The following is a 25,774-nucleotide window of genomic DNA, read 5'->3' on the forward strand; positions in this document are numbered from 1 at the left end:
AGAGAAGTTGAAGTATGTGTGCATACAGTTATATGCATATGTATATGTTTTGTGCTTATCTATTAATGTGTGTATGCACTTGCACAAAGTGCATTGAGGGTTAAGGGTGTCTGTGTGCTCTGAACATTGCACACTGACAGCTAACAATTAGCTGCTGCCGGTGCCGCTAATAGAGGAGTGTACATTGTTAATTATGTCACAGCAGAGAGGTTGGAAGGTGGAATACATTTGAATAATGGGAGAAATGATATAACAGTGGGCTTTTAAATTCCTTGGACCTTTTGTATATGTAATGAAGGGTTTCAAATGTGTGTGTCCACTCACTGAGACACTGAAACATACTGTCGAACGTTCATAAAGATAAAACACACAAGTAGAAGCGCATTCATTTACCACCACCGCCCTCCCAGGCTCACACAGACACTGACACACACGTCCTCTTTCTCTCTCACACATACACATAATCGGTAACACTGAGAGGAGGCGTGAGAGGCGGAGGGTATGTCTAAGTAGTGCGCTCGTGCCTGGTTTTCCAGATCAATGATGTGTGGCTGGGTGATCGATGTGAGGGCTTAGCGGAGTGGAGAGAGCTAATGGGCAGGTCAGTGGCTCAGACACATCCTGGCTCCCCCTGCCTATTACCACTACGTCTGTTAATAGGCCTCAGCACACTTCCCTGTTGCTCACACACACATACACAGACACCCAGATAGTTGGAAGAAAGCAAGGAGGGAACACAGCCAAGCATGCTCAATCCACAGACCTCCTTCCTCCTCCTCTTTAACCCGTGTCTCTTCCACAGTTATCTCCGTCTTATTCCTTTGTTTTATTTTCCTGTTTCCTACAGTGGCATATGCCCTATTTTTACAGCCACACCATATGGTGCTGCGTGTATGTTACAAAGGAGACAGGCAGATAAGCAATATATTTACAGCCACGTAAAGTGTATTATGAAAGAGATTACTGTGCAGTCCTCACCTAATCTCCTCAAAGTCTACTCTAAAGACAACCCTTCCCATGCATTTCTAATAGCTGAAGAATACGTAAGTGTCCTGTGATTGGTCATGACTGGCTGTCAGTTAGAAGGTCTCTGGAGGTGTTTGGTCGGGAGGCTCGGGTCTGAGTTAACTGGTCAGAAAAGCAAAAAACAGCAGCGTCTGGTGTTTAAGTTCAGTTTCATTTTGTATTTTAAGTTAGTTGAATGCAAACATGTAAAAAAATCCAGTTCTGTGTGAAAACAGAATATATGATGGTCTGGTTTTTGGTTTTGTTAATGTCATCCTGAGTGGCTCTTTAGTCTTTTATTTAAAGAATGAAATACATGTATTGCAGATATCACAATTATGAAAGATGTTCAGAAGGGAAAATTAGATTATAAGGTGCATTTTACAGTTGTTACCACATCTGTATATATATATATTTTATAAACAAATATATATTTCTTAATTTCAGCCTGTATAATGATCATTTATAATTATAGTTACAGGACAGATTTATGATAATTGGAAACTACTTTGCTGTGTTAAATTCATTTTATAAATCAGACTGTTATTCAGGCAAATAACTGTTGGATTAAGTGATAATGAAGATGGTCAGTCATTGCGACTCTTTTCATTCTATCTGCTTATGCATTGATTCCATTATGCATATGTGTGGCTGTGCACAGCTGTGTGGTAACACAGTGAAGACAGCTGGTCAGTCGGTGATGTAAATATCAGTACATGTCATCAATCTACCTTGTTATTTCCCCCACTCTCTACTCCATTATTCCATCCCTACATCCACGTCTCTTTCTTGCTCAGCCTGTCGCTTTACCGTAGCCCCTGTTCTATCATCCATGTGGCATCTGATCTGCATGCTAATTACCACTATCGCCTTAATTTAATATCTGCCTGGGAGGAATTTGGAACATCCAACCCCAGAGGTATGCCCTCCAGCTCTCACTTATACATGCACATATGCTTGTACATGCAGAGACAGAGCCTTTTGGTTGGATTACTGCTTCTTTCTGAGTTGTGCAACTGATGGAGGAAAGAGTCAATGCCTAAGATCATCTGGATAGTAGAGTAAAAGAGAGCCTAAGCGGGATATCCAGAGGGGAGCTATGATCTTTTCTAACCTATCCTCTCTGAGTGTGTATCCCTTTGGTGAAGGCTAAAAGAGCTGCCACTTGTCATCCACAGAAGGGAGGCAAAGCAGGAGGTAGGGGTTTGTCTTTGAGTGGAGGTGCGACGGAGTTCAAAAAGGGGGTGCATTTTGCCGAGATGTGTCTGCTAGCACACACACACGTATGACATAGATACACACTGTAGGCTACGACTATCCTTACATTACATAGCATTTTACTAGGCAGGGCAGGAGTGAGTTGTGGGTTCACAAGATGTGTGATTCCATCACAGCTCTAATAATTAGAATCGCATTTATTACAATCTCGTCAACATACACACACTCATGCACACACACTTGCTCTCTTTCTCAGCCATGCAACAAGGCTGTGTCTCTTGTGGCTGATAGATTGTAATGAATGTAACAGCAGTCAGATCCTTCAAAAGCCTCTCAAAAGCTTAAGCCCCTTTATTAAATTAAGCTAACGATGCCTAAGGCCAGGTCTGCTGCTGAGAGAGTAGACAGACAGGGAGAGAGAGAGATGGGGGATGGAGAGAGGAAGGAGTGGTGCTTAGGGAAGTGAAGGCTGCAGAAATATGGAGGAGGTGGAGGAGGAGGCAATGTTGGGAGCGAGGATGTGAAATGGCAAGTAGTCAAATCAATGAGGGATGACGAGGAATGGCGGGTGTTTAGTATCAAAGGAAGAAGGTGAAAAGGAGGGCTGGTGAAAGAGGACAGGAGGAGGAGAAGAGGAATACCCTACAGACTCCCATAGTTGTACAGTAGGAGGAATAGTAATTAGGCAAAAGGCTCATTGTGGAAGATTCAGCGCAAATGTGTATTTTTGAAAGTGTGCACAGCAGAAACTTTTGATGAAACTATAAATATTTAACAACTTGTGTGGGGTTTTTTAAACCGGGCAAGCATTTGAAAGCTGTTTTCAGACTCTTTAGGTCATATGTTAATTATTTTGTGCGCTAAAAGCTAAATCTCTGTTATATGCAGTGAGTAGGAAGGTGGCACAGTGGGTACGTGTTCATCCAGTCACTGAGCAGTATTTCTCAGCATGTCTACCTGTACTATACATATTTGTGAATTGTGGGTTTTTACTACACCTAAAAATATTTGTGTTTGTTTGAAGAATCCATTCATTAATTAAATTCTTTCAGTTTTCTTGTCCTTCTACAGATGAATGCAGTCATACTGAGGGATCTAGTGCCTACTGTAAACCAAAACATATTAGTAAATGTTATTGTAATGCCAGAGATGTGAGTACAATTTTCTACTAATTACTTATTCCTAATAGAAATGACTAATCACCAAAAATGACTACAAACTAAAAGCTCGTTAGTGATTAGTGATAAAACCGTTACAGATAAAAAATGACTAATAGACCAAAGAATTCTGAGTCATCTAGAACATTTTAATACTCTAATGGCTGATTATTTGACTAATTGAACAGAAGGGGGCTCTCTCTGTGTCTAGAGAGCTGATCTCGGGGTAGCATGTGTACAGACAGCAGGCAGATCAAAGGCAGGGGTCTTGCCACTGCAACGCTAGTCAGGATACCTCATCAGCCTGCCCTACCGCTCTCTTCTGCAGGTCAAGTAGAGGTGAGGGATACACTATCACTTGGATGAAAGACAAGACGCGCAGGCATTACCCTGCGCTGCACAAAAGTGCACACGCATAAACACTATTTTTACTCACATTCAAGAAAGATGGGTATGCTGCCCGAGGGGGACGCTGCATGTGTTGGGTCCTGCTTCTCTTCTTTGGTCTGCTGTGCCTTCTGTTAGCACAGAGAAGTGGGTTGTGGCAGGAGACACACAATACATAATTAGGTTTGCATTTGATCCAATGCATCACAGCAATTAACGATTTACAGCTTGACGTGAAAAGGGCCTCAACCTACTTCCTCCCCAGCCGTCACCTGCGGAAACCTTATTTTCATCCTTGGCTCTGAGAAAACACCCTGCCTTTACTGCTTACAAGTGCGGCTTTGATTTTACAGCCTGTGCAGTCGCTGGCATCTAATCCACAGTAAAACCATTGATAAGTTAAACAGGGGTAGGGGTTGTCTGTTGAGGCTTCCCTGTGCTTTTGATGAGTGCCTGTCCCCTTGTGGACACTTGAGGGAATTACTCACATTTTTCTATTAACGTGCAATGTATGCAATATTATAAGAGGTCAAGATGAATCCAGATTTAGGATATTTTTTGGTGAGAAGCATCATTTAGTGACGTGATCTCTGGGGATTTATTGTAATCTATTACATACATTTGGAGATACCAGTGTCACAACTGAACTGCTGCAGGAATAATCAGTGCTTGTCTGGATTTTTATATTGGGAGAATAAACAATAATAAAGCGCTGAGGACGAACCAGAGAGGACAAAGACAGCACAGAGGACAATCACCCTCTTGTTAACAGGAGGAATCCTGCAGCATGTATGTCTTTACACAGCGACTACAGCTAAATTAAAGATTCGTTCATGGTCTCGTGTCTTAAGTGGTAGCACCAATCTGCAGAAAATCTATTAATTACTTCTTGTATTAATATCATCTGAATGAATCATGAATCATCCTCCTCATTGAGTGCGGAGTCGCCTGAAACATAAATTTGAAGGATCTGTTCTATTGAAGTTGTCACAGGCTCATGTCAGACGAACATGAAGAATAATTTATTCTGGCCTCACTGTGTTTGTCAAACACTTGTAGGTTTAAGTTCGCCCCTTTTTTTTTAAATTAGAATGAACAGGAAGTGACTCTCTCCATCCTGGTCAGGAATGGATGGGACATTCTTTATCCCATTTGAGGGACAATGCGGGGTCAGCCCTGTGGACTGGAGGCGTGACGGGGAGGGAGGGGGGAGCAGGTGCTTCTATCCCCCGCCCCCTCCGGCTTGTCTGTCTGTCCGGCCCCTGCTTGAGAGATAGCCCCACCTCCCGGCTCCCAGCAGCCGGCCGCCTCTCTCCTCCTCTCCCCGGCGCTCGGCTCGGCTCTGCTCCGTCCCTGTGGCCTCGCTCGGCGTCGGAGCTTCCTGCGTGACAGCAAAAGTGCGGAGACTCAGTTGTCGACGGAGGGATGGACCCGCGCTCTCACGGCTGAAGGAGGGGACGTTTGTACTCGTTTATCCACACTGGAATAGCACGTACTTGTTTGCGGTGAGTGATTGTGTGTGAATCTGTTAGTTGTGCTTTTAAAAAACCTGGAGGTTGTTTGCGTGAACGACCGAGCACACGGCGAGGAGGGCTCTGTTGAGGAAGTCATGACGATGTCGAGGAAACGGCCGCTAGTTGCTTCTTTCTTTTTTAATTTCGAAGGTCGGAGCCGAGCCCCTGTGTGTGTGTGTGTGTGTGTGTGTGTGTGTGTGTGTGTGTGTGTGTGTGTGTGTGTGTGTGTGTGTGTGTGTGTGAGAGAGAGAGAAAGACACCAGAAAGAGAAAGAAGGCGCCGCTCTGGTGCGTTCAGGTGCAGATTTAAGCGTCTTTTCTTTCTCTTTTTTCTCTTTTAAACCGCGCACTGTTTGTAACCTGTGTTGTTGTTGAGGATTCTCAGACCACCGTATTTTAAAATGCAGATTGGCCTGAAGGGCTGAAAGGAATAGCGGGCGACCCCCCCACCCACTCAAATTAACTTCTTGTAACATTGTTACCGGTGCGCTGTTGTGATTATTATGGAAAACTCAGCCCAGAGGGTTCGTGCCTGAGCCATTTGCGCGCACTGTTGGCCCTTTATGTAAAACGGTATTGTTGGATTTACTCCTTCGCTGGCTGCTTGAACATCACTGCTCGGTGGAAAACCTGCCTTTCAAAGGGGTCTTTCCTCCGTTTTAACGCGATATTCCGACCGTGAGAGACACATGTTGACCATTTGCTGCTCTCGGGTGAAGGAGCAGACCGTGCGCCCGCGCGCGTGTGGTGTGTGTGTGTGTGTGTGTGTGTGCGTGTGTGTGTACGCGTGCGCGTGGCAGGTGGACCGTGATGAATCACTTCCCACGCGCTCCTTCACTTCTCTTGAACTACAGGCGCGTTCAGCAGCTGCTTCTGTGAACACACACACACACACACACACACACACACACACACCTCTCGGGTTTAAAACACCATCTACAAACAGCGGTGAAGCAACAGGCTCTGCTGTGCACACCGAGCTGCGGGTTGAGTTTATCTGCAGCCAGAAGGAGCCTTGTTGTGTGTTTTAGCTGCTGCTGATAAGATTAGGCAAAAACTGCAAGAGGAGGGAATTAGAAGCTCCTGGTTCTGTGGTGAGACTCTTCTCCTGGTGTCTTTAACAGCTACTGACAGGTTCTGGGGATGGGTCACGCATTACATGGGCATCTGTCTGCCATGTAACATAACTGTGCTGTCATTTTTGGCATAATTGTTGTGTATAATTAATTTCTTACTGTAACTGACATAGATTACAGACTAGCTTCTCACACAAGACATGGCTCACAGTGGGGGTAGGTACAGCAAAATACACTAAGGGGCCATTTAAAATTAATGAGTGGGCACATTTATTTTCATCCGTTGGTAATGGGAGACTTGATTTCACCTAACTTCTTTTATTGCTAACTAAACAAACAGAACAAAAGAAACAAAACATTAATCATTGTTCACGATGAGGTGAAGTGTCCATTTATAAGGTGCTGGTTCTCGAACATGCTGTAAAACGATTAGTTCTGGTCTTGATCCAACATTTCGTAGTGTTTCTACAGACTGTATGATATTTTCAACAGGGTCTGTTGAGACATGTGCACTGTCTGAGTGGTTTCTAGTTGAATTAGTGTCTAATTTTTTTTAAACTGTCACCTTTACCGCTGATGCTAGTCAGTGTCACCACTGCACTGTAACCTCTTTCGTACAGGAAACCCCCCATAAGAACACAGCCTGGAATGTGACCTGTTTATATACAACTGCTTTCACTGGGTCGTCTCTGATCGCTGCCTGTGTTCCTTAACCAATCATAACTTATTTATGATTGGCCCAATTTTATTCCAAGGCAGTGCTTTTTTCATTAGGATTACAAATTGTGTTTAAAATAGGGTCCCCCCACTAGTGATATCGCAGGCATCACTGTTAGGGGGATTTATTTTAATGTCTGGGATCTTTTAGTTGTATTCCATGCTAGATATTTAACAGCACTTTCACAGTTTTAAGTTTTACCAGAAGAGGATTAGCCAAATTAGCTTTTTAAATGACTACATGGGAGCTGCAAGTGATTAGAGGTGATGTGACATGGTGGAGATGTTAATTAAAATTAAAACTGCATAGAGGTCACATGAAAAATACATTAAAGTAATGGAAGTTATTTTCAGCAAACCGTGTGCTCGACATGTGTACAGCTTGGTTGATGCACAGTCAGGATACTTTACAATTCATACACCATTTGCAGAACCTGAAAACTGAGTACATGTCATGGCCACTGCATGAACTCTACAAGCATCTACCAGCATTTCCCCCCCCCCCCCCCCCCGAGATACTCTAGACAGAGACTATGTAATGGATTTGTGTAATTCATATTGAATTCTTGACCCTGAAAAAAATGGTTCAGAATTATGCTTTTTTTTTTTTTACGTCATCGTAATAGCAAAAAAAAACTTCAAACTGTCCAGTAGCAGAAATGTGGATATGGATCACTAGTGAAATGCAAAGAAAATTCCATGAATATAAAATGTATGAGGTCCTATGTGCAGAGACACAAGCTAAGTCATGAGGACAAACACAACCACAAGTAATAGAAAGTGAGTTAGCTGCTTTGGATGGATTCATCCTCCCTTGTCACAGACTTACGTGTGTGATGTTTCGGCACAGGAAAAGCGTATGAGATTACTTATGCAAATTCTGCTCTGAGGAACAGAATTTCTTGCTTGTGATCTGCCATGTAGAAGTTGTCAAACCTTTATACTGCAAGATCTCCTATACTGGGTTGGCATGTTTTCAGGTGTTGTTGTGCTGTTTGTCATGCTGCGGTAGCCTGCAGTGCTGCGAGTGTCTGGGGGCTAGACAGCAGCTGTGTCTAGCAGAGTGTAGGTGACAGTTTGTCTGTGGCAACAGCACCTGGCTCTGTTTAGAGAGTGATTAGGAGAGTCCCAAGCAGCTCCCTGTACTGTTTACACAAGGAGCCTGGAGTTAAAGGTGACCCACTTTGCATTTCCTTATCAACAGCCCACATTGATAGCTTTGAATAGCACAGACTGTAGAAAGGCCTTTGCATGGGTTTACATAGTTCCCTATTAGAGAGAATGGGATGTGTTTGACTGGGTGAGGCTTAGATTTGACTAGCATTACAACAATGTTCTGAGGTGGTATTAAAATGTGGGTCCACACCATGGCTGTCTTTTCTCCTGTTTCTCTTGCTCGAATTCTCTCTGGGCACATCTGTTAGACTTTGTGGTGTAAAGCCCTGTTTGATGGCTTTCTGCTTTGGGGTGGACAGAATAAGTGTGAGCTATTGCATGTGTTTAAGCATCCCCTACTGGGTGTAGAAGCTGGTAGTAAAGCAAAGCTGTAAATGTGATGACCAGTAAAGACAGCTGAACAAACAGGTCATAAAGGATTTATCTAAAGGGAAGACGGACCGAACGTTGTGTGAGCATACGGACAACCAGAAATATTTACAGATGAAGGAAGAAGTTGTGAAATAGACAGAGAATCAGAAACTTTTTGTGGCTCATGATGATTGTTCTCATGCCTGCCACTTTTTTGCTCCATATTTCACTGATAAAGCTGCTTATCACTGTGTGTGTGTTTACTCTCTGTATGTGAGAGCAAGCCTAACCTGCTTTCTAAGCCGGGCATGTGTAGAGACACTTGATTGTGTCATCCAGTATTGCTGTTAGACAACACTTAATATTTTCACCACCAGGTACTGTGTGTGTGTTTGTCTACAAGGGGAGGGTGGGGGGGGATATGAGCTTTTAAAGATGTTAAGGGCGTGGTGCTGATTTGCTTGTCACACAGCCTGGCACACATTCACCTACAGACATGCTGCACAATTACGTGCAATAAAACCTGTGGCCTGGGCTCTAATAGGAGCTGCAGAAGGGTACAGGTAATGTCAACAAGGGCTGGTCCCCTATAAAAGCTGGACTCGAAATTGTACAGTTGTTACAGTTAGCTTGTTACACCTGGATTTGACAAGTTAGACAAGTGATTGTTGAGTTTTAAGTCCCCTTATATGTAGATCCTGCCATTCAGTAATTAAGTCATAAATCCTTCAACATAGATGGACAAACAGATTAGAAGTGTCTAAGTTATGTCTAAGCTCTTTGTGAAGTTATTGTTTATTGTAACAAGCAGATGCTAACAGGTGTCTAGTCAATTAGTTTGGCTCATTACTTGTGAGGAACAGGATAATAGCCATGTACTTACCCTCCTATCTATCTGTCTTTACTTAGACGTGTATAATGTTCATGCCACAATTTGCTGCTATCATGGTTTTTATGTATTTTTATATGCCAACCCTGAGCTTATTCCATCAAAGTGGGCAGAGTCACGGTGCTCTTTCTTTGTGGTTGTGAATCCCATGCTTCAAGAGTCATTCTCTAAACGGCACTGGAGACACGCTGCTTTCGTATCAGCGTGATTTCATTTCGACAGAAGCACACAGCACAGTCCCCAGCACTTTTTCACAATGTTAACTCTGTTTGTGCTCTTTATGTACATCTTGGAATAAATTGCCAACTAAAAAAAAAGAAGAAAGGTTTTTGTTCACAGTCTTGTTACATTCACCAGACCAAACCTTGTTCTAGATATCTGTAGATTATGTGTGTGTGTATGTTTGTGTAACTGATGTTTGCTGCTGTCGTTGTCATACCGCAGGGGCTGATAAGCATTGGCTAAATAAACACAACACAGGCAACATGAGAGCAGTAGATAAGCGAATCATACACACACTCAAAACTGACCATACTTGACTATTGCCCTCGCCGAATACAGCTGCTTTCTATCTGTATTTTGTTTTAGTGTGTGTTCCTCTCCACCTATCATGTACCGTGTGTCTGTCTGTTTGTCTTTGTGTGTTCTCCAGTCACATTCTCGCAGTATAACCCAGCATTGTGCTTAAAGCTACTCCTCAACAAAGGCCTTTTCTTTTGCTATCACATCATCATCTCTCCTTCTCCCTGTATCTCTGTCCGCTTCTATCTCTCTTCAGTGTCTGTTTGCCTCAATCTTCTTCTGTTACTCTCACTCTCTCTCTTTCTCTCTCTCGGATATCTGCTTCATCAGCTGACTGTCATATTGTTTGTGTCTGTTTGTTAGCACGCCTCCTCGTGTATGAGAGCAAGGTCAGATATGTGCCTGATGAAGTGAAGTGGGTTTTGTGGCCAACTGTTTTAATCACCTCATGAACAGAGCTGCGTGCCTGTGACGGTGGAGGCCACAGTCGTCGTGTTAAACGTGCTTCCGCAGAAGAAGTAGTTGCCAAGTAGACTTGTTTTATCTGGCTATGATTTGCATAACTAAAGGGTATCCATTTTGGGCACTGTTCTTTTTTAAAATTTCTGTTCATATCTTGGTTTCACATCTTTCGTACAGTTTCTTATCTCAGTTTCACATCAGTGATATGTGTTTCCCCTTTGCACCGATGGACAAAATGTGCCACTGTTCAGTAATAGAGAAAATAAATACACAGGAAGATCATATTCCAAAAGAATGTAGTTTTTACAGGTCTTTCACATTACTGATTCAGCTGTAGGGTTACAGAACCCATTGTCTATGACAAAGAGAGACAGCAAAGCCTCCAGTATAAGACGTTGGACCCTGTTACGTTGAACTTACAATGAGGTGTGCATTTTTAGCTTCAAATGAAGTCTTGAAATATAGATAATATATAGATTTTCTTCCTGTGTAGATTAGCAACATCATGATGATATACGCTTTTGAAAGAATGGGTCGCCGTTTGTCAGGGCAGAGCATTCAGAGTAGGCCTGCACACTGTTGTTGTGCATTGTAATCCAGCTCTGAAAATTAGATTTCCAGTCATATTCTGTAGTGTACTTGAGAATGAAGGCCACTATGGGTCTTAACCCTGTGGCCAGAAGTGACCAGCGTAAAAACATTTGAGTACTAGTTTGGTGGAGAAGTGCTATTTAAGTGCAGACCATTTAGTCTTTATGGCTACTCTCTCAGATTTCTGACTTTGGTATCTATGTGCTATGTATCATACCATCCACACATTCAGACATGCTCACTCACATACGAGCAGGAACACACACCAACTAAACCAATTACAAGATTACAACGGGGCAAATCGGCAACTGGACCCTGCTATGGTGGAAAGTGAAGTTGCTGTGTCTGTGTGTGTGTCTACATGTGTGTTCTGTGGAGCCGCTTGGGAGTCAGGGCCCATGCAGAGCACTTGGAGTGCTAATTAGGCAACCACAACCCAGCAGAGTACATCACAGAGAGAAAAAAGAGAATAGAAGGGAGAGGGAGGTTGAACACTGGATGAAGTGACGAATATATGCAGGGGAGCCAACAAAACAGTACCCATCTCCTGAGGAAGCTTGTGGAGGGAAAGGGAGAGAGAAAGTTGAAAGATGATAATAACTGAAATGTGTTACAGGCGGTGATATCCCCAGGCAGTGACAGCTTTACAGTACAGAACACTACAGTTTATCCAGGTCTGTGGGATGTGACATGCAGGTTCTCTGTGTACATCTTCTATTCGTGTACGTGCTGGTGTGTGTACACTGAAGAGCATCACAGGTGCAGAAATCATGATATAAGCATTGCAGCTCCTCCTTTGTGTGTTTGCTTTTGTTGTTTTGAGTTCATCAGGAATCTGCAACATCTCTCATATCTGACTTGGTGGGAAGAGCTACACCGCCACCTTTTCCTGTTCTTTGTAGCATGTGAGGTTGACTAAAAGAGAGGGAGACAGGACCTGGTGATGATGATAACGGTGAGTCAGAGCTGACTCCCTGCCTCTGCTCTCAGTCGAACAGCTGGACTAGGGTTGAAGCTCACTCTCTCATCGGGGGAGTGGCGGGGCTGTGTCCCCCCTCAGTGAGAAGCTACAGAGGGCACAGCCATACAGACAGCAGCTTGACTCCTGGGGCATAGACCACAAAAAGCCAGAGACACAGACAGAAGGCTCTTAAGATTGTGTGTGTGTGTGTCTCTGCATGTGTGTGTTCACACTCTCTAAGCAGCATTGTGAAGCGTAACCAGACTGTTCTGTCATACGCCCACACTGGTGTCTCTGAGAACACAGCCATACACTTCCCAGATGACATGCACACATACACACACAACCCCAGCAACCCCTACCAGAGCCGCTATGTAATTAACAGACATAGGAAATGGCGCTGCTGGGGTGGGTGAGTCGGATGTAGGGAGGAGAAGAGGAGTGAAAATCATCTCAGCTCGTGCCTACCCTCCAGACACACTGTGTTTCTCTGTAGCTGTGTGTGTGTGGAGGAGAATAAAAGAGAGGAAGGTGAAGAGAGGGAGAGAGATGCCGGCTGGTCTTTTGAAATCTCTGTGTTTTTGTTGCAAGCTGCTGGCAGGCAGGTTGGAGGTGGGGGGGGGGGGGAGAAGTAGGAGGGAAGAGAAGTAGGAGGTGAGGGATGAACAAAAAGATGTGTACACATTCACACACACATACACACACGTACACGGCCATATCATTTAAAGCCACGCAAGGTAAAAGACAGGAAGACAGCTCTCCTTGCTCATTGCACAGTAGTGTGTGTCTATATGAGTGTGTGTGTGTGTGTGTTTGTGTTCAAGAGAGCGAGAGCTAGCCAGGTCAGAGGGAGATGTACTCTGTTCTCTGCTGTAGCTCCATAATGGAGGCCTGCTGTATAATGACAGCTCAGACACAGGCAATACTCTCTGTGTCTCTCTTTGGGCTTCTTCATTGATCTCTTGTTCCCTCTCTCTCACTCATTCCCCCCTCTTCGCTTCGGTCTCTTTGTCTCCCTTTTCTTTTTCCCTCCTTTCTTCTTTCCTCTCACTCATTCTCCAGTGGAATTGTCACCTTTGATTCTGCAGCTCTGCAGCCACAGTGCTGCTGTTTCAGGATTTCTCTGATATTAGGATTTTCTCTTTGGTATGGAGTAAAAGCGTTCGCATGCACACGCGCATAAAATGCGCTCGCAGGTGTGTGTGTGTGCCTGTGCAAACACAAAAACACACACGTCCTTTCTATAGTGCCTGGGGGTAGATTGCTCTGACATCTCATCTCAGAAGTCAAACAAACCTGGAACTACCAGAGCGGGTTTATCCTGCTGCGCTCGTGTGTGTTTGTGTACGTGCATGTGCAGGTTTATGACAGTTCAAGAGTGACACCATGACATACTTCTGTTGTCCTCATGAGTATGAGCATTTACCTCTGCTCATAAGGTCAGATCTCTGATCCTGTTTAACCTAAGGTAGGTCGTACCTTTGCGTTGTTTATTTACAATAGCTGACTGTGCTATTCCAAACAAACAGCAGCTCGAAGACAATCCTTTATGGGCACAGTACTGTATACTGCTATTTATAGACAGTACATCGCTTAAAGTGTTGATTTTGTCAGCCACAGTTATGCTTCCTGCTGTCATACTAGGTGCCTTTTTTTAAGCTCATTTAAGGCTGAAGCACACGATAATGTAGCTGTGGTAGTGGCGGTTATGCCCATATTACATCCTGTTTTGCTAGACTGGTTTCATCCACAGTGCAGCCTCACTGGTATTTTGGGCACCTTCATTTTTCATTTATATCTGTCTTAAGCCTGAAGTGTCCTTCTTTCTGAACTTAGAACATAGCCTCCTCCCTTTCATCTCATCCCGTCAGAAAATCTTCAGCCAGCTAGCACGTCCATCAACCATTCATGATGACATGTACTCATCAAGCTGACTCTGAGCTCTCTCTTGTACCAGTGGCTGCCTACTTACTCTGAATCATTTCAACATAGTGGTTGCTTGAACCTGTGTCCTCTGACTGAAGTGAGCTTCCATTTTTGAACACTGTGATCAGAGATCATAATCTGAGTAATGAGGGGGTTTCCACTTACCTACAACAAAATGACATGGTAAAAGGTGTGGTTTATCTTGATAGTGGGTTGCTAGCCTGCTGAGCCACACAAACTACAGCAAGCATCACCTAAAGAGCCTGTAACTCTATATAACTTACCGTGACCACATCTCGTTCGCGATTCCTTCATGCAGCATTTAAAAACTGCTCTGCCAACCTAAAAACTACAAACCCACCATGTAAATTAATATTAATTTCAGGCTAAGTAACAAATTTGGATAAGCTTCCTGTGTCTCATTCATAATAACCCATTGCTAGTGAAAATGGTTTAATGTGAAGCAGCAGTAAATGTTTGTTTTGTGTGAGCAAATACAGCTCTGATAGCACAGCAAAGAAGACATTATCAGAAAACAGCGAGGGTGCTATTTGTTAGTGGAAAGTAAGAACAGGAATGTAGGAGTGGAACAAAACGCCAAACCACAGAGGCTATGTTACATGGGAGCTACAAAAGTATTCAGAGATGAAAACAGTAAGACATTTAGAAATGGTGCTTTAGTCGCCTGCCTGACCACACATGTAGAGCTGCCATTTTATTGCAATAACATTCTTATTGCTCATTTGAGGGTAGACAGTGCATGGATAAACAGTTAGTTGTAGGCAGTGCGGTTCCAGTCCAAGCTGCCTTGGACTTGGCCAAGCCAGGTTGGTGGCTGGATCAGATAGATGGGCCAGCAGGACTGCACTGCTAGTTTTAACGAGCTGATAGGCAAATCCCTTCCTGGTTAAAGATTAACCACTCGCTAGGGCTGCCACTGCATTATCTCCCTACTGGCCGGGGCATACAGGAGCCAAGAGGATTTACTTTAAATGCATGCGTGTGTGTGTGTGTGTTTGTATGGCTATCACTGTGAGGATCAGTATGAATGTTTAACCATTGAACTGAGGACATTTTTACAAAGCAATGAGAAGGGTGTTTAAAGAGCAATTTTGGGGTTAAGGCTAGGTTTCAGGGTTAGAGGTAGGGTAAAGTTTAGGGTGAGGAAGTTAGTTGTCATGGTTAGGGTTAGAGGAAGGAAGTAGACATGATAAATAAAAAATTGAACCAGAGTAGATTAGCATGGCCTACACGACAGTAGGGGGCTAGGGAATGCATTATGTCAATGAGTGTCCTCACACTGACTGCCATACAAAAACGCATGTGTGCTTGTGTGTGAGAGAGTAATCTGCATTCCTACCAGCAAAAGGGTGGAACTGTGTGTGTGTGTGTGTGTGCGCGCGTGTGTGTTTGACTATGGGACTTAGTGATCGGCTTTATTCCCAGCAGGGCGTTAAAACGGTGTGTTTACTATATGCCATTTAGCAGTCAATCTGCTCTGTGTGTGTGTGCGTATGGGCGGGATCTTGTTTGTGTGTGGTTTGTTGTAATCTACATTCCTTTTTTTCAGGGCTTTGTTTTGTTTTCCCTTAGGGCGTAACAACATTCAAAGGGTTAATTGCATAAGGAAGCTTGGTGTGTAACAGACTCCTTTAACCCTTGGATTGTCAGCAAGTGTTAAACTTTGGCTACAGTGCCAAAAGATGTAATTAACTAATATCTCCTAAGACCTTTTGAAATATCATTCTTGCAAGTGGATTCAGCCTTTGTCTTTTTCATAATCCACAGCAATATCATTTAAGATCTGCTTTTTCTTTTTCCGTGTCACTGGATTAAAGGAGTGTGGCACATGCTGTTTCATTAACAGACCTCCTCTGATTAGCAGGGGGACTATGCCATCTGCTGGAGGTTTTCAAGAAGGACCAATGGCTACTTAAATACAGCAAAGTTGGATGCACAAACAAATTGTTTAGAGGTGGAGGCAGTCCCAGTTCTCTGGAAATTCATATGACATTACTCAACCTGGGTTGCTTAGGCCATACTATTTGTCATTAGTTTCTCTATAAATAGAGTTTTGATGTACATCTTTGACTTGTTTTCCTGTTTTAGAAAGAATAGTATAAACAGAACAGAGGAAGGTCTCTATACACACATAACTTAAATACTGTCATTGATTTTAATGTTATCCTTGTAGGCATGTTTTAATATTTAATATTTGATCTAAATGGACCTATGCCATTCTTCATTTTACCATTGGAGGTTTCAGCTGTTATTATGAAGTCTGACAGGACATTTTATTTTTCTGCATGAAACAGTGGAGAGCTGACAGGAAGTGAAGGCGAAGAGATGGGGCATGACTTGCAGCAAAATCAGACTCAAACCAGGGAAGTTGAACTTGGTCACAAAAATGCCGCATGAGCTTACATTTCTACTTCTGAGAAGCAGCAGAAGGAGACTGAATAAGTGTCATTGTGGGGAAAGTTACATTGCCATCTGCAGCCCCCCTCAGCCTGTATTGTGCCATGAAGTGGTTTGATGCTGCGGTTGCTTCATTTAAACTTCTACAGGCAGACAACTGTAAAGCAGGCAGCAAAGACGAACTGTACTCCAACTCCATCTCCATGATGCTAGGCAGGAAAGGGGTACAGAAGAGGGACAAATATGGAGGAGAGTGTGGCAGCCCTGTTTTCTCAGGGGTGTCAGACTATGGCTTGAGGAACAGGAAGGAACTTTGTCCATTTTGACCTTTGGCTCAATACTGGCCACCATGTAGCTTTACCCCAAAGATAATCTCTCTCCCTGTCATCGCTCTCGCTCCCTTGCTGTTCTGTGAAAAGTGACGGAAGGAGGAAGTGACTAAAGAAACAACTCATTCACACCCCTGCAATGACAGCAGGATGGACAGAGGGGAAGTCAAACCCACGCTTTAATCTTTTCCTGAGCCCTCCACCCCCGACCACTATTACGCATTAGTCTCCTCCACCCTGATAACAGCTCCTTATAACTGTAGTACATGTATTTCCACGTAACATGTGTCGGAGTGTGTGTTCTGCACGGTTACATTGTTTCAGTATGACTTCCTTGTGTGGAATCTTTTCTTTTTACCTTCTTTCACTATCTACTTTTTCTCGATACTCATTTTTATCAAGGTACCAATTGTAATGATAAAGCAAATTGACTTGAATTGAGAAAGATTCTAACACAAAAGGTTTTTTCTCTTAGGCTGTGGAGCTTGTCACAGGCCAGGACATGTTCTCTTTCGTTCTCTTTATCTTCCTTCTCCTTTCTCAAGAAGGAAAGGACACCTCAGATATTTAACCTGCCCCTGCCATCCATCTGTGTACATGCACACATAATACAGACACACTGCCTGTCGCTCCTCAGCGGTGGGGTCAGATGTGCTGACCGGCTGAGCGCCCCCCCTCCTCCTCAGCTACTCTCCTCTTCTCTTCTCCTCTCCCCTCCCCCTCCTCCAGCTCGCCTTGGCAGCATGCATGCCTGTGTCTGTTATCTGCAAATGGCTGAGGAATTATAGGTTGAGAGGGGAGGGGGAGGAGGAGGAACAGTGAAACGAGGTGGGGGGAGAGGGAATGGGGCGATGAGGTCATGTGACATCGCAGCAGCTGCTAGGCTAAGAATTTCTGTTTTCTCACTTAGAGAGAGAGAGAGAGAGAGAGAGAGAGGGCTTGAGCAAGGAGGGGAGAGATAGGCAGCATGTGTGGTGTGTTGCTTTGTTAGATAAGCTCTAAACGGTCTTTGTGAGCGGCAGCGCGAGAGACAGGAAGGCAGGCAGGCAGGCAAGGAGGGAGGGAGAGAGAGAGAGGGTCGATGGGCGAGAGGAAGTAGATAGACAGAGAGCAAGAGAAAGGGGAGCAGGAAGATGGTGTGTGTCCTGTCGGTGGCTGCCGGTGTGTGCTGGGCTGGGCTCAACGTGAAGATGCAGCCATGGGGGATCCAGGCGGCTCCACTCCTTTGTGCAGTAAGGAGATTCGGCCATGCTTTTAATCTATGAGGGAGGGGGTCATGAACCACTGCCCGACCTCCGGATGTGTGCCTGTGTGTGTGTATATTTGTCAAGCTATGTGCTTGTCTTGTCGCTTCTTTTGCTGCGTTACTTTGTCCTGTGGTTTTGTGTGTGTGGTTCATACAAACTTTGAGTATCGTGTTCTCTTACTCTGTAGTATGTTAGGTTTTTTCAAATAGTTCCTCGTGGGTTTGTTTCACTCCCTTTTCTGACTTGTTCCGACTTTCGTTAGAGAGAAAGGAGCACTAATCTAGCATGTTGACGAAGTGGCAGTATCTACATGGGTAGCTGGCGTGTGGTTCTTTTGCTTGTTGTCCAGTTTAAGCAACACTGTGTGTGTGTGTGTGTGTGTGTGTGTGTGTGTGTGTGTGTGTGTGTGTGTGTGTGTGTATTGTTCAGACTGTAGTCATTGTTGATTCCATTATTAATTGTGTGCTGGGTTCATCGGGAGTGCACTGGGTAACGGGGAGGTTACAGGCAGGAGGTGTTGGGAGTGTTACTCACTCTTTCATGCCTGACTTGTCTCTGTGTGTGTCCACTGAAAACCAACACAACTATACACACACACACACACACACACACATGCACACACACACACCTTGGTCTCTTCTCAGGAGGGAATACAATCTTTTTATAGCCCTCTCAGCCTCTGGGGTAAACCCAGATATAACACCTTCTTATCTAATTTTGCCATGGATACAGTACACAGTTTTTAAGCAGCTTTCATTTCACTGAGTATGTCTTTGTCTTAGAAGTTGTTCTGTTAGCTGGAAGTTTGCTTTGAATGTGGATTTAAGGAGGATTCAGAAAAATCTCTGGCATGCGTACATGTTTTGGTGTAACAGTTAATACCTCTACCACACACAAACTACCCTAGTCTGAACTTACCCTGTCCTCTGAGCCACCCTTCCATGTGTGCACGCACGCGCAGTGTGTGTGTTTTGCCTGTGTATGAAGGGCTGTCACACACCGATTTGGCATTTAGGGATTCCACTGACCAAGGGGCTGTCAACACAGTGTCACCTTTCAACACATAGACACATATACAGGAAGGAAAAGACAGCCGCCTCAAACCTCCTCACCCTCTCTCCTCCTTCAGCCGCCACTGGGCTTTTATTAATCTGAGGTGAAGAAGTGATATGACACATAAATCACCGTTTCCTCTGCTGCTGTTGGTTAAAGACCTTTGTTTAAATATAATGTAACATTCATTTTTATTTATTGTTGTAGAGCTGACTGTTTATGTACTGTAATTCACTCAAAACGTGTCCAAGTTCAAAAATATCCATCTGGCAGAAACACCATAGTTTATTTTCCCCTATAGTGTTGTTATAATTCTCTTTTCTCCTGATTAAAGAAGGGTCTTAGTAGTACATCCATGGCAGCAATTACTAAATTAAGCACAATATTACTCATACTCTCAAGAAGGGAGTTGCTGAAAACATGTAACACGATCATGTCAGTAAGAAATATACTTACACTTGTAGTGCTGGAGCATGCTCACTAGGGATGTTGTGTAAGCTCTGTGACCATGGACCTCTGGCAGACACACAGCCAGAATGGAGCGCTTTGAGCAAGGCAAGGCTGACCTGCCCTCCTAACCTCTGACCTCTGACCCTAAGCCATACAACCAAAACCCCTCTGCCCCTCACAATGCCAGTCCCCATCCACCCCAGCTGTCACAGATACCGAGCACCACACTCTCTGCTCTATATGTTACTCTGTACGAGGAAACAGCAGTGTGCCTTAGTCTTTTCACGTCTATTTATCTGCATTCGTCTTTGCATTCTTGCATTTGCATTTCTTGCAATATACAGTTCATTAGGTATATCTACATAAAGCTTGTAGTCCTCCAATATAGTGTACAATCGTAAAGGTAAGAATAAATTGAAATTGTTGGTGCTAAGGTGTTGATTCAGCTGTGTGGTTTTTGGAGGTTGCACTAAACTGTGCTGCATCTTCTAAATGATCATATAGTTGAATCAACAACTCTATAAAACAGTTTCAACTAAACTGAACATCACTAATGGAGGATTTATTACTGGACTATTTTGTTAGGCTGCATTAGTTTTAGTCAGGACCTAAGAAGTGAACGTGTTTATATGTAACAAAAAGTTTGTTGGTCCTCATGAAGGCAGTATTGATTAATAATTTTCCACTCCCCTCCCTTTTATGCATTTTGTAGGCATGAGCCATGAGCCAAAGTCACCATCGTTAGGAATGATCTCGACGGCGACCCGTACCACGGCGACAGTCAGCCCCCTCACCCCGTCGCCTCTCAACGGCTCCATCGTAGCCAATGGAAGCCCTGCTACCCAGTCTGCTCACTCTGGATTCGCTGCAGCCCTCCGTAAACTGGCGAAACAAGCTGAAGAACCGCGAGGTAAAGCCACACTTGTCTGTAGAGCAGTGATGGGACACTGACAAAAACTTTTCTTGCTTTGTTTTTACTGCACATTTTGCGTTTTGTACAAGTCTTCTGGATGGCAGCACTTCTGGTTGTGTAACGAAATTGAAGCTAAAGAAATGGTAGCAGCATTTCCTTTTGCACTTTCTGGCATTTGCTGAACAAATGCCAGTTGTGGAAGCATGTAGTATGTTTCACTGGGTGGTCATTGAGTGGTGGTATTAAGGCTTAGTTTGACTAAATTTATAGCTTATAGGAGGTTATGGTTTGCAGTTAGTTTTAAAGTTCTTTTAAAGTCCTTGTCTTTTGTCTTAATGCCTGACCGTGAACGTTGCTGAAAATGATGCGATGATGTGAAAAGATTACCTGAATCCCAATCTATAATAAGAACTAAATTGTTATGTCCGGCCTCACTATCCTCTGAACCCGATTAAGTGACTGGATCAAGTGTCCTCGTGTACACATGTGGTTGTGTATTTGGTCATTTTGTGTGTGGGGTTTATATGGGTGTGTGTGCGCTGTGTAAAAAACGTATTTTCCATTGCCAGTATGTGTAGCCGAGTGCAGAACCGCTAATAGCAGTGGAGTGATATCCACACAGGATTGAATTAGTTGGTGTCCCTGGAGATGCTGGGACGAAGAGGAGCCACTCCAGCTGACCCACTTAATGTGCTTTATGTGTGTGCACAGAGTGCTTGTCTGTGTGTATTATGGCTTGTATGTATATGAAATAAGCATCAGGTGGTGGAATAACTGGTTATTGATGTGTACAACCTTATGGAATATGCTAAAGAATAAACTAAAGCTGTGTCTTAATGTTTTAAACAAAGCAAGATCTACACAGGAGAGTCTCGGTAGGGAGATTCTCATTGTAGAGTGAGAGTTTATATGTGTATGTGAGCGTGTTCATGTGCATACATGCATGTGTGTGTATGTACAAATTTATATGTGTGACTCTGCTATGGCTCCAGGGAGGCCCAGCTGCCCAAGGTGTCCTGTCTTTGGCTCTTAAATCAGATGGTCCCCTCCTTCCTGGCTGTCCCCGGACACCTTGCTCTCCAGCCCACTTCAGCATGGAGACCAGAACCAAGCAAATGATTGATTATAGAGCGAGAGGAAGCACTCAGTCGCAACCTCTCCTCATTCCCTCTCAATCCGGCTCTCCCTTTGTCTCTCTTGACTCCCTCAACCCTGCATGCCAGCCCTATTAATTTCTTACTCTTGCCAAAAGAAAAATTCACTTTCAGAGTCCAGACCTGGCTTTTATTTTAACATGGGCTCACCTTTTTTCCACTGGAATCTTGCCTTATCTCTGTTGCTCATCCTCGTTTTTGTCAGATGCAGCTGGAGAACACAAGAGTTATGTTCTTTAGTCATATTTTGAATACTTCTGTTTTTTGTTTTTTTTACTTTTCATTGTGTTGTGAGAATGAGTATGCACTGCTCTATTTGTAATTTATGATCTACCAAGGCAGAGAGCTCCTCTCTGTGTCTTTGTCACACAGACACCAGATCCTGTCTGATAAAGCACTACCACCTTTTTTATTTAAAGCATAAAAAAGTCCCTTTGTTATTTTTGAGGCCTGCTGACTTCCTTCTGGCTGGTGCAGGCAATGAGTCAGCCGTCAGGCAAAAGGAGTGTCTCTGCCCGTGTTAGGAGCGTTGGCTCCGGGGTGGGCAGAAAGACGTGAGGCCTCTGGAGCTTCAGTCACCTCTTTGTCTGCAGAGCCTGTATTTATAGGCAACACACACACCCAGACACCCACACACATGCAAACAGTTGTCTTTGCAACTGTGCAAGCCTCGTGATTTTTCAGCATGCTGCAGCCTGCTGTCCTTTCATTAACCACCTTGACTCAACCTCTCCTCTCTTTCTGTCTCTCTCACCCTGCGTTGATGCTTTGAGGTGAGTAGTTCAGTGTATATATGAGGTGCCATGACTCAGTGTCCTAAGGCCTAGAGGATTTACAGCGTTTTTAGTTAGGTTTGAGTACTGGTATCACTGCCACCGGCTGCTGAACTGATTTAAGACCCGGAGCACGGCTGCTGTTTATATACACACCCACACACACATATACACACAGACACATACATCGTCACTTGTCGGTGGTGAGTATAATGAATAGCTCTGTGTGTACTGAGTGCTGCGCTGAAGAGGGGAGGTGATGGATAATGAGTATCAGAGTAGTGTAAAGGACACACTCTCATTCCATGTACACTCGCGTGAACACACAGGATAAAACTCACATGTGTGAACAAACACACTGATAACACACTGCCTCAAAAAGGCAGGCCTGCTGATATCTGATTAATTAGGCAGATCTGGGTTTAATCCTCTCAGTTGTTTCTTCTCACACACTCCTAGACACATACACACACCATCAGAATTTCATGACTGCATTTGTACCAACTGTAGTGCCCTGCCTAGAGAGAGAAGAAAGAGAGGGAGAATAAATCTGCACAAGATAGATGGAATGAATTGGCTGGAAAAAATATGAATCGGATGTAATTAGTCGATTTTCGAAAACCTAAGGTGTTTGTGAGATCGTGTGTATCTGTATATACGTAGGTGTGTGTTGGTGTATGTATGTGTGTGGCCAGAGGCTCCCCTTGTTTCTGGGAGCCCAGAGCATGCTGGGACAGCGGGGCAGTATGTCTCTGACCTCTCCATCTGGAGCCTGCCTGGAGCTCGCACAACCTTGCTATTCTGTGTGTGTGTGTGTGTGTAGGTGTGTGTGTGTGTGAGTGTGTTTCTTGAAGGCAACCCTTCAGGCTGTGACTGTCCCTGAAACAATCACAAACAAGCTCATTTGCTTTTCCTTTCTCTTCTCTCTCTCCATACACAGCATACACATCTCTTATGACTCTTTTTTAGTAGCAAAGCAGAATTTAAACATAGTATACAGTTTGTGCAGTCAGCATAAGGCACTGAGGATTGCTCCTCTTACTTCCATCCGCCATCTTGTACTGTCTTCCTTTTCCTTCACTGGCACAGCAACACACACTGTGTGCTTCTCCCATCCCCCACTCAGTGATGCAGATTACAGGCTTTGTGTTGTGTTGTCAATGCATGGCCAAGACTGTAGTAGCAGGTGTGTGCGGTGTTTTGTGCATCAGTGTGTGTGTAGTGTGTGCGTGTGAACGTGCGTGTGTGCACATGTTAAAGCTTGTGCTAGTGTATGCTGGTGGGGTGGCATATGGACGCAGGGCTGGCTGGGCACTGCTTTGCACACCAGGTGTGAAATGGACTGTTTAATTAAGTGCTGATGCTGTTGTAATGCATGCTGGGAGGGAGATGGGCGGAGGCATAGGGTTGATGTGGGTGTGTTGGTGGGGTTGAGGAGAGCACCTTCTGCATGGCAGGGCATACAGCTTGACAGACGTAGTGGTGGTGATGGTTTGAGAGGATTTGGTGGGGGCCAGTTGGCAACACTATAACGTTTTTTGTAATGTTGTTTTCTTATTGTGACCTACTGACCCAACAGGATTCACTGCTATAACTTGCGGACGACATTAAATGAGATAGCCTGCTTAAGAGCTGTGGTGACTTACTTGGCTTTATGATTGGGTCAGTGACCGATGTAAAAGGTGCATACTGCTCTGGCACACTTGGCCACAACCTCTGACCACAGCTTGTTTTGTTTGTTGCTGCTCCTGCTTATATATTATGTGTGTGCGTGTGTGTGTGTGCGCCTTAGCCTGAGCAGTCAAGTGTGGAGGCAGTCTGGGAGAGTGGGACTGGTAATGGAGGAGGCAATAGAGAAAGGAGCTTCACATTAATCACACGCAGCTTGGGACTGAGACAGCACTCTCTTTCCTTTTCTTTGTCTTTTTTTTTTTTTTTTTTTGCTCATTCCTTCTGTCTCTACCTCTTCTGTTCCCCCATCTTTCTCTGCACCCCCTTACGACCCCATCACCTCACCACATGCACCCTTACACACAAAACAAGTGACAATCAGTACAGCTAATGAAGTGCAGGTTGAAAGCTGATGAGACTGTTTTAGACTCTGGGGATGAAGGCTTGTGCTTCACTCCTCCTCCTCCTCTTCCTCCACTAGTTTCCTACAGGGCCAGCATGTGTGGCCATCTTCTCTTTGTATAGATGGAATAGGAGGAGCATATGGCAGAAATGTCACAAGCTAGGTGCCATTCACATCCCTAATGTATGATTCTTCTGTCAGATGGCACAGTGATGTTAGGGGACGGGAGAAGAGAGGGACTGGTGTGGATAGTAGGCTTGTAGAAAGTAGAGACTCCATTTTTATAGTTTAAACTGGAAGATATGGGGTAATACGTGTAAATGCATACACGCAAACATGTAACCCCTCTCTTTAAGACTCCTCTTGAGGCCTTACCAGCTGGAATTACCGTAAATGAGCTTATGAAAATTGTCCATTGAGTGTGACAGATCTATGTAGTGGTTGGCAGGCACAGGCAGTGTTTGAAGAACAGAAGGAAAGGAATTAGGGTGTATGAAGAAGTGGTCAGTGGGTGGTGTTGGCGTGCAGTGTTAGAAACGATTAGAAGAAAGGAATGATACAGAAATAATAGCTGTGTTTTTGTGTGTATACATGTAGAGGATATTGTACACATATTCTGCAAGCTGTAAGAAGACACTAAAGCTGTTGGTAGATGGTCCTTGTCTCTTTTATTTCCTTCTTCCCTCACCTGCTTCTCCTCCTCTTCTCTTAATTATTTAGTCTGCCGTGGCTCTTCTCCAGCCTGTTCTGTGTCTACATGGGAAAGGAGGAGCAAAAGGTGGAGATGGGAATAGAGGGGGGTGAGAGAAATACATAGAGTTAGAGGTCTGTTGCTTAGCAGTTCAGAATCACTGTGATCACCTCCCCCTGCTCCCCTCCATCTCTTCCCTCCCGTCAGCCTTATTTGTTACCGCATGCTTGTGTATGCATGTTGTGAATTTGTGTGTGTGTGTGTGTGTGTGTGTGTGTGTGTGTGTGTGTGTGTGTGTGTGTGTGTGTGTGTGTGTGTGTGTGTGTGTGTGTGTGTGTGTGTTGAATGAATAGGCTGTGACACTAGAGCTGTATTAAGTGTAGCTCCATTCCCCAGGCTGAGTGGGCTGCTATTGATTGGCCTAGTCTTGCAGGGGAGAGTAATGGCTCTCCGAGGTGAGGAGGGGAGGATTAGGCCACTAATTGCCATTGTGCAGACAAGATATGCCTCACCCCTCAATATCCCCCACCTCGTCCCCGCCACCCACTCACCCGTCTGCAACCCTTACCTCCCTGTTTTCCTCTCATCTCCATCTCTCGCCTCACCTCACACCTCTTTTGCATTCTCACTTGTCACAGTTTTTTCCCAATCACTCCCCATCCTCTATCATTTTTCATTTTCATGTCTCACCTCACATGTATCATCACCATCCTTTCCTCAC

The 25,774-nt window shown here is 44.3% G+C and overlaps 1 protein-coding gene across 1 annotated transcript in view; it reads left to right on the plus strand.

Annotated features, from left to right (window-relative positions):
- Positions 1-25,774, plus strand: part of gse1 (Gse1 coiled-coil protein) — a 153,187-nt gene that overhangs the window by 109,693 nt on the left and 17,720 nt on the right. Inside the window, exon 3 of the mRNA XM_026377558.1 lies at positions 20,161-20,358. Coding sequence (XP_026233343.1) covers positions 20,161-20,358 — 198 coding nt within the window. The remainder of the gene's footprint in view (positions 1-20,160; positions 20,359-25,774) is intronic.

The sequence above is a fragment of the Anabas testudineus genome, chromosome 3 (genome assembly GCF_900324465.2).
Source record: "Anabas testudineus chromosome 3, fAnaTes1.2, whole genome shotgun sequence".
In the NCBI taxonomy this organism is placed as follows: Eukaryota; Metazoa; Chordata; class Actinopteri; order Anabantiformes; family Anabantidae; genus Anabas; species Anabas testudineus.